Source organism: Priapulus caudatus, unplaced genomic scaffold, assembly GCF_000485595.1.
Source record: "Priapulus caudatus unplaced genomic scaffold, Priapulus_caudatus-5.0.1 Scaffold43, whole genome shotgun sequence".
Classification (NCBI taxonomy): domain Eukaryota; kingdom Metazoa; phylum Priapulida; class Priapulimorpha; order Priapulimorphida; family Priapulidae; genus Priapulus; species Priapulus caudatus.
The window spans coordinates 674,575-684,574 of record NW_014577104.1 but is presented as its reverse complement, the minus strand read 5'-3'; the positions used below and the strand labels follow the sequence as shown (position 1 = coordinate 684,574).

The 10,000-nt window shown below is 45.9% G+C and overlaps 1 protein-coding gene across 1 annotated transcript in view; it reads right to left on the bottom strand.

The window, feature by feature from the left end:
- Nucleotides 1-3,817: 3,817 nt before the first annotated feature.
- Nucleotides 3,818-10,000, bottom strand: part of LOC106820684 (cytoplasmic polyadenylation element-binding protein 2-like) — a 10,098-nt gene continuing 3,915 nt past the window's right edge. Inside the window, exons 3-5 of the mRNA XM_014825187.1 lie at nt 8,823-8,937; nt 7,066-7,247; nt 3,818-6,650 (exon numbers count right to left, since the gene is read on the bottom strand). Coding sequence (XP_014680673.1) covers nt 6,423-6,650; nt 7,066-7,247; nt 8,823-8,937 — 525 coding nt within the window. The 3' untranslated portion in view covers nt 3,818-6,422. The remainder of the gene's footprint in view (nt 6,651-7,065; nt 7,248-8,822; nt 8,938-10,000) is intronic.

The following is a 10,000-nucleotide window of genomic DNA, read 5'->3' as shown; positions in this document are numbered from 1 at the left end:
CATACACCAACACCTGCTGGCTTATTTACTGTCACTGGTTGGAAGAACACCCGTTCGCTAGACGCTAGCGCCCACTTATACATGTTACAGCATGTAGAGAGGGACTAACATGCTCATACGCCAGTTTACCTCACATGTACAACAGTACATGAGATAAACCGTTGCAATCATCAACATTTCCGTGTGCTAGCAGCCAGTGACAGTCAGTTCAGCAGAGTGTTGTCTGCAACACGAAGTCAAAAAAGGCTTACAAAAGGTGCATGCAATTAAAAATCACCATATCAAAGTACATATTATAGCAACAGCAAAATAAACCAGAAACAACTTATACTCGGTCACTGGACATCAACTAACTAAATCAATTCATAAGTTAAGCTTAAAACTGGTGAATCCAAAAATAATTGTAACACAAAATAAACTTTTGCAAAATTAATTTTCCACACATGTTTTCTCCATTCTTATATGCGAACTAAACACGCACATCTCTTCAGCAGCGCGCTACCACAAGCCCAAGTTTACACATCTGGTTACATGAACTGTAAAGGTTATTATAACATGCTGGATATAATTATACAATTACATTTCACCTGCAGAGGGCGCAAGTGCAGCACAGCAGCAGCCATACCACTCCGTTCTTGGTCTGACATGCGCTCTAATGTAGTCAATATTAATAATAATAATAATACCACAAGTAATGCATGATACCACAACAGTGATAGCAAAATTCTACATATTAAAATAATGACACGTGTTGTCTTTTATCCAAAATACAAACACTGTTATTTCATGCTACAGGTGTTTAGAAATTACTCACGGGCACATGTACGAACAATTTCAGGCAATACTCGATAAAAACGTACCTGCAACGGGTTTTATTGCACATTGGGTAAAGTGAAATGGAGTGTACACAAAATAAGCATGCTATGGAAATGGGTGCAACTGGTTCCGAACAGTCGATTCACGGTAGAGACCGTTGCTTGTAATACATTCCGCCTGTATTCGACCAACCCCCGCAATAATATTTCTCCAACATATATATTCGACCAAATCTAGAACTGTGAAAAAACTTTACAAGTAGAAAATACGTAAAAAATTGCCTCGGCAATTCACAACTGAGAAAACCGACACACTATGCGTTTGAAGTTTTCTTTTGATACCGTACTCATAAATGACAGTGTGACAGGCCAAATCGTAAATAAAATTGTTAGCAACCCCTTGCATGGGTGGGGTGGGGGGGAATAGTGTGCGTGTTGGGGAAAAGGGAATACGAGGAGGTAAACCACAACCCAACAATAGCTTCACTGGAATTTCGATTGCTACCGAGACGCACACGTTTACACTTAGAAGCCTTCACTACCTTACACACGGCAAAAGAAATTATTACACGTGTAAACATAAGTCTCTCTCTCTCTCTCTACCCTGCGCAGCGATACCACGTTTCGCATACATCCGCCCTGTGCCCCCTTTCCCTTTGACTCAGTATAGAGATCCTTCTCTCCCTTCTCTTCTGATCGCTTCACAGCACAAGGTAAAAATAGTAGAAAACGAAGGTGAGCGAATACATTGTTACACGAGAAACGGGAAGATTTTGCCAACAATGACCGTGGACGTCGCCGCCAGGTGGCGGTGTGATACGCCGGACCAGGCGACGGTATTACAAAGTCCTTACTACACTATCACACAGCAAGAAGCAACGCGCACACAAAAGCGGCCGCACTTCTCTCGAAAAATGTCGATCAATATTTAATAATTCCGCTAAAATCAGAACACTGTGTGATACAGTAAACGTTATCAACAGTAATTAATAAGAAAGCTGGACATACAAAACTACGGTTAAAAATAAACGACATAGATAATAAAATTTCTTCTGCACGCGAAATGCCACCGCTCTTGTTTCGATACACCATGTATTACGACGACACTTACATACGTATAGAAAAACCTAGTATGAACTTGATAAATAGAGGAAGATCATTGAGTGAAGGATGCGGATGATGGCTGTAGCTGCAACATTCGTTGCCTGTATCACACAACGGCCATTGACATTGTACATACATTGTTACGTACGGTATTTGTACGCTGCATTGTACCATTGTTAGAGGTTTTATGTGGAAATCGAATGCTGACGGGTTCGAAGCGCAAACACTGGCCATAGCACCATAACGACTAAACATTGGCAAACAAACTCAACAGCTGAGAAAACGTGCCCCACTCACCCCTCTTATACATCAAGTTTCAATTACCAGAATTCCTATTAAACGTTCAGAAAAATACAAAATGTGGAACATTAAAAACGGTAACGTTTAATTACAAATACCTATATATTAAATCTGGTTTTTCTATTTAGGTTTCACTATAATAAAAAAGTTTAAAATCTCCTGCACTGGCATCCTTACAGGCAAAGGCTGAAAAGGAATCATACATAATAATATTACGAGAAAAATAAAATCAATCTTACCCATATTTTATTTTTCAACTGTTTGATTGCAGAATTAAATAATAATGTCACTCCAATCCTCTCTTGCCCAGTTAATAACAATTTCCTACATCTTGCCATGCCAGCCAAGCGTGTGACTGGCCTGCACAGACCGGCCGGACAGAGAGGGGACTGCAAGGTCAGTGAATTTCCTATACCGGTGCAATAGTTTCACCTGCCCTCCAACAGGTAGCACTGTCATCGGCAACGGTAACCATGCAGCAGCGAACGAACCGAACCACCTCTCCGGCCGACTGCCCTTTGTCATTTACCTACAACTGTGACAAGCACAGTTTTGTTTTATCTGACATTTAATACGATAAAAATAATCCTTAAATATTTTAAGGCTAGCTAGACTTACAAACAACGCCAGCCAAACATATATCACATATGCTGCAGCGGTTGCGGTTATAATGTAAAAATCATGTTGAATTTTATACACCAAGTAGTAAGAAAGAGATAAATACTACGACCAACTATATAGACAGACTTGTCACTACAATTGATTTTTTTTTGGAATTTTCGTGCTATTAAATATAATCATAATGAAAACGTGAAAAAGAATTTGTTTAAAAAATTCAAAAACTACATGCTAACAAGAACCCTCAACGAACTTGAAAACATGAAATAAGAAAATAAGAATTACCGATAAAAAATATTACAAGTTTGGGAGCGAACCAGCATAATGAATAAAAACGTGAAGTTAAAACTTGCCCACAGCTACTGGTTATAAGAAGATATAAACGCTATGGAATTTGATCGAAGTGACGCATCATGAAGGAAAGCCATACAGAACAGTGCTACCAACAGAAAATGTCGATAAGAGATAGAGCAGAGTATTATAGCCATACGAGAAACAGAGGCATATGTATCTGTGGGCAAGTGCAGTATGAATGCAGCCGGAAGTTCGGACAGCATCCTAATCAAGTACAACACTCATATACTGTGTATCATATTTAATGGTTTAAGATATTAGGTTTGGTGCATGTGAAGCCCCACGTAGCCAGCCGCTCTTACTGAATCCCTGTCTCATACTGCCTCATCACAAGCATCTGTAAGGCCTGCCTTCTCCTCCTCCTCCTACTCCTGAACTGTCGGCCATGCATGACTAGGCAGTGGACATCACCGACACTTCATTTCTCAATCATTATCGCTTTCCATTATATCATTACACTCTTCTCCTATCTGCTCATGCTGCCATATAAAGGCATGGCACGTAACTACAACACTTACTCTTTCTTACTGTCGACACACTATCATGGACTGCTCCTCATGTTGTCCCCTCTCTCTCTCTCTTTCCCCCTCTCCTCTCCATCCCCCATTCGCTCTCATTAAATTTCTCTCCCCCTCTTTCCCTTCTTGTCCATTCAACTTCTCTCTTGCTATCTCCTCCTCTCATTCTTACTCCCCTATTTTCCTACTCTCATCACAGACGGAATTCTCATGTCAGTCATCATCATTCGCCACCACTATAACGCTCACGGTTTGTTGCACACAACCACGACTAGCTACATACTATAGCTAAGACTAGCATTCTCCCCAGCGCCACCTATAGCGTGAGCGGCTGTCACGTGCTCCGTGGGGCTTCACCAGCCAAACTGACACGTGCCTGCTGATATGCGGCGGACATACGGGTATTATAATGCTGACACACACAGTGATGTTTGAAAACACCTAAGTACTTGTTTATCATATTACGGCGATACGTGTTTTTTTGTCAGTTATGGGGGAGGGCAAAACCTGCGGAGACAGGATAGCAGCGAGGCGTAGACAGAAGCACCGATGCTGGTGCCACGAAGGGGATGCTCACCACACAGCAATGCGATATTTAAAAAAAAAATCAGTAGAGTAAAAGTTCACCAAAATATACAAAGTGGAAACACAAGCATGCTACGAAGGTTTAGAGTTCCACTAGACAATCTGTGCACTCTACATCAGACAGTTTCCTCTGCCTCGTCAACACGCAAGCAGATAGATTGCCCCCACACTCGAGGAATCACTGTTCCGACTACCACTAGTAACACAGGCGACGACTGACTAGACCCGAATCATCATTAAATTAATGTCGTTAGAGTAGCACACGCTCAGTGCTACAACGTATCACTGGTTTTAATTACTAGTACCACACCGAGGTGCCTATACAAACACTCTTGACTGCTCGCGGGAAGAGAACGCAGCTCTCCTCCTCGCTCTTCCTCTCCCTTCTCTCTACCAGAAATGTTAGAACACTTATTTTTACTGCGTCAGCGCGACTCGCTGGCCTCACTGCCACACTCTAGGGCTTCTCGCACAGTCTCCACTGATGCAAAAAATTTCCCATATATAAAACAACTCCCAGCTGCACAGTAGCGCCATCATGTGGCAGCGAGACGCATCTACTGAACCTGTTGGCAAAAATACTGCCACGGTCATAGGGGTTACACTTTAGTAACAACAACAATGAACATTAAAGGGAGTAGCATCAGCCTACACGGACTAACAACATCAGTTATTAATAGACTGTATTCTTTGGTATACTGAGATCAAGTATGAATAACGCTACTTTGGCCAAAGAAACCAGCTTCAGTTAAGCGAGTTGCCAAAGGGAAGCTGTGTTGCGTCGGACATTCGACGACTCACACACACACACACACATGCACGCACACACACACATACACACACACGCACACGCACACGCACGCACTAGGACTGCTGCGTGAATCGCGCTCACGCTGGCCTAGTGCCATAAGTGCGCCTGTAATCATTCATCATGTACGATTGTGCGCCACGTGCGTCCCGCATACCTAACCCCATGCAGTAAATGCGGTCCTAGCTTTTATAATCCCCGTTTATCGACATCACAGCTATATGCACACCTGCACGTGCATACGCTTCACCTTGCAGTCATCAGGGGGCGCCACCCGCACGGAGACTCGCCGCTCGCAGACAGCAGCAGCAGCGCCCCCAAGGGAGACGTCCCATCACAATTACACCGCGCTCACTCGCTCGCTCGCTCGCTCGCTCGCTGTCTTACATGAGGCACGTTTTGGTCTACCTGCCCGTTGATTCGGTAACAGACAGACAGGCAACAACGCAAACAGTCAACAACTTGCATGTGCCTCTCATCAACCACGGGTAAACAAACCACATGCAGCTTCTTTGACCAAAAGCAGACTGAACTCGACACTTTGGTTTATATGCAATGAGGTAATACACTACAAGTTAAATGTACACATAACTTGATGAAATAAAGACCACAGTACCAGTTGGCACCTCACTGTCAGATCCTCATAGACTGTGTTAGCTGCAGATAGCTCCTCGGGAAGAGTGATTCTAGAGCCCCCTAGTGGACCCATGAGTACTAACATGCCATCACACGCACGCACGCACGCACGCGTGCACATACACGCGCGCACGTATGTGCACGCGGTGCTACCGGCGCCGGGGAACGAGGACTCATCCAGTCTGACGCCTAGAAAATGATTTCTAAAACAAAATACTCGCCATGCCATGCTGGCTGTGTGAGCCTCGTGCCCCGGCCCGGTCGCCCGGCCCTCCCTCTCTCTCACACCTGTACTCATCAATCATACACGCGCGAACGCTAACCCCCCTCTCTCTGTCTCTCTCTCTCTCTCTCTCTCTCTCTCTCTCTCTTCAAATCATAGTTCAACATCAATCAAAAATACCATTTTACATTAAAAATGTAATATGAAATGGAATATCACATCAACATATTGTCGCCACAGCAGTTACAACGGGGGGAGCAGGGTCTGTCGCCCCTGCGGCTAAAAGTTAGTTAATCAGTTACAGATAAAACGAAAGTTCATACGCCGTATAGAAAATACATACAAAACTGCACAGTCATCCGAAAAACGATGAGTGTAACAACTTTCCACGTTGAAGCATGCAGCTGCTGACAGTCAAACACCAACTGGTTCTCGGTGGTACCGCTCGCTGGTGGCGCCATCTAGCACCAACGGAACGGCACAGTCCTCGGGCGATCGGCTCCCTCCTTCACCAGTGGCTTGTGGAACTCGCGGCCGGGGCGTGAGTGGATGGTGGCCCAGCAGTGCTCACAGTAGTACTGTAGACAGGTGACGTTGGCACAGAAGAACGGGGCGAACTTGCCTCCGCAGCGTGCCCCCTGGCACTCGTCACACATCTGGTCGTCGAGCACATACGGCTTTACCTCCACCTACACACAGACAGAGAGAGAGCACGTGCAGAATTAACATCAGACAAGCACAGCTGCAGCAGAGGTGGGAAACGGAAGGACGACGCCGGGCCACCGTGTCTGTCGTCAACACTAATATCAAGTCAGCGATCGACAACGAGGTTGGACATCGTTTCAACTCGCATTCGCCTAGAGTCTAGTCAACGTGAGGCTAACGCAGGATGTACATTGCAGCAGTGAGTGATAACTTTTGATCTTATTAGGGCTGCACGCACCCACACACGCGTGCAGTACACGCGTGCAGACTGAGCGAGCTGGGCGCGCACCCACACACGCGCGCAGTACACGCGTGCAGACTGAGCGAGCTGCGCGCGCACCCACACACGCGCGCAGACTGACCAGGCAACTGAGACTGAGACTGAGACTCGACACCTACCCTCTTGTCGATGTCGCCATGCTGCAGCTGCACGAAGCGTGCGCTGATCGCTGCGATGTAGCTCTGCTGGTTAGAGAATGCCACGCGGCCGGCTCCCTTCGGGTACTTGAGCTCCGGGTCTGTATCTATGCCAGCATAGCAGACGCCCCCGTACAGTCGGTCCATGATCATCGCCAGCTCCACTGAAACAGCAAAATGCCGCCCGTTGCCGTCTACCACATAGTTCTACTCGACGCTCACGGGCGTGTGGCAGTCGATCGGGAGGGGGGAGGAGGGCAGGGGAAGCAGCAGCTGCTGGGAGGGACTTAAGGCGTTAATTACTCGTTTGCAGTAACTGGGGGGAGAGGGGGGGTTCTCTCTCACTCAGCAAGGACTGCAGGCAGTAGCATCAGCAGCGGCATTGTACACGTACGCCTCTCTCTCTCTCTGGCTGCACAGAAGCGCTGCCTGCGATTAGAATTAGCAGCAGCAGCAGCAGCAGCAGCATCACTACTCTAGCGCACGCACGCAGGCAACGAACTTCAGCTACTGCTGGAACCGTCTCCAACTATTATAACCGTGAAGTAAGAGTACGATGGGTGTGCTGCCAGAGCGAGTGAGCGTAAGAAGAGCGTTAGAACCCTAACCCTTCACACGTCGCTAAGCCCGAGTGCGTGCAATTTATCAAACAACGCATGTAACACCTCGATTACCGCGCGCGCGCTTGCGCTGCAACAGAGTGGTCGAGAGCGGACCGCTTTCTTCTCGAGAATAGCAGAGCTTCACTACGCCTGGCATTCTCAATGGAGAGAACTCGGTGATTCAACGCTGATTTGATTCGCGCGATCGATCGCTCACTCGCTTCATCTAGCAGAGCGGAGCGAGGCAAGAAATGGAAAACTCAAATTTAACACTAACAGCAGCTCACGTTGTTAGTAATTCCCTGCAGGCAAGACTGGCACCGCACTGACGCGAACGAGACAAGTTTTAGTTAGAGAACTACGCTGTGCTAAAATACAGCGTGACATTTAGTTAGTTGACAAGTAAGACAACCTCCACCCACACGCAGCTAGATAGATTATATAGTAGGACAACTTTCCCCTCTCTAGACAGTTAGAGGCATGTATATTACGATAAGAATATACGCATAGAGACAGCTGCGGCGATAACAAGAAAGAAGACATCAACCAACGGACAGTTTCAGCTGAAGCCAGTAAGATGCCCGCTAGTAATAGTTAGGATCAGACCGGCAAGATGACATTCAGCAGTGGACAGTTATCGGAATATCGAGCAACATGAAGGTCACCAGTTAAAGCGTAGACAGCTAAAGCGTTTATCAGTTAGATGGATGTGCCTCGCTCAAAGACGATGGTTACGAGAGAGCCGGTTAGGTCACTTTGAGTTATGGAAAGCGTTGGGACTAACGCGATCTCTTACTGGTTAATACGTATTATTACTTTGAGAGATAATAAATCGGCTAAGCATCTCATATGTTAGGTGAATAGATGCAGCTAGTAAGGTAACCTTTCCCAGTGTGACAGCCAGAGAGACAGTATGGTAACCTTCCCGGTAAGAAAAAGGCAAGCGGTAAGAAGTGAAAGCTCACAACTAACAGACGCAGGCTAGCATAGTTAAGACAGTGTACCTGCCCCCCTCACATAGCAGCGGCGATTAATAGCAGCTATACCTACCAGCTCTGACAGGACGGGGTACCCCTCCCACGAAGATCGTTTTGCGTGGGTCGACACCAATTTCCTCTAGTATTGAACTATACCTACCAGCTCTGAGTGGTCTGGGTACCCCTCCTACAAAGATCGTCTTGCGCGGATCTAGGGGTGAGGATCCATCCATGACAAAGTCTGAGTCACTCAGATTCCACGGGCGTATCTGGACCTGATCACAACAACAAAAATAGCACATTAGAGAGAATGGCAGAGAAATTAGAGAGAATGACAGAGACATTAGAGAGAATGACAGAGAAATTAGAGAAAATGGCAGAGAAATTAGAGAGAATGACAGAGACATTAGAGAGAATAGCAGAGAAATTAGAGAAAATGACAGAGACATAAGAGAGAATGGCAGAGAAATTAGAGAAAATAACAGAGAAATTAGAGATAATGACAGAGAAATTAGAGAGAATGACAGAGACATTGGAGAGAATGAAACAGACAGATCTAGAGTATGACAGAGACATTAGCGAGAACGAAAGAGACAAAGAATGACAAAGACATTAGAGAGAATGACAGAGACATTAGAGAGAAGAAAGAGACAGAGAATGGCAGAGGCATTAGAAGTACGGATCTATATATAATAACTACAGCACATTGGCCCGTCACAACGTTGCCCACCAAGTGAGATGACTTAGCCATCATATTGATTGCACAAGAGTTAGTTTTACGCTTATTGTTGGAACAGTCTACGTTGGAACAATGTCCAACTTTCTCACTACCAACCCCTTGCTGATGATTATACTTTTGGGCCGACCAAATGGTGGCCAAGTGGCATCATCTTAAACCCATAATGTGCTACACGTTTATTATACATAGATCAGTGATTATAAATGACAGGGTGCGTGCACACGAGACGCACTTATGCTGAAAACCATTCACATTTCCCAAGCGCATGAGGCAGAAAGGGAAAAGATCTATAATGGTGAGCTGTCTCTAGCTCATGGGGCAGAAAGGGGAAAGGTCTCTAATGGTGAGCTGTCTCTAGCGCATGAGGCAGAAAGGGGAAAGGTCTATAATGTTGAGCTGTCTCTAGCGCATGAGGCAGAAAGGGGAAAGGTCTATAATGTTGAGCTGCCTCTAGCGCATGAGGCAGAAAGGGGAAAGGTCTCTAATGGTGAGCTGTCTCTAGCGCATGAGGCAGAAAGGGGAAAGGTCTATAATGTTGAGCTGCCTCTAGCGCATGAGGCAGAAAGGGGAAAGGTCTATAATGTTGAGCTGCCTCTAGC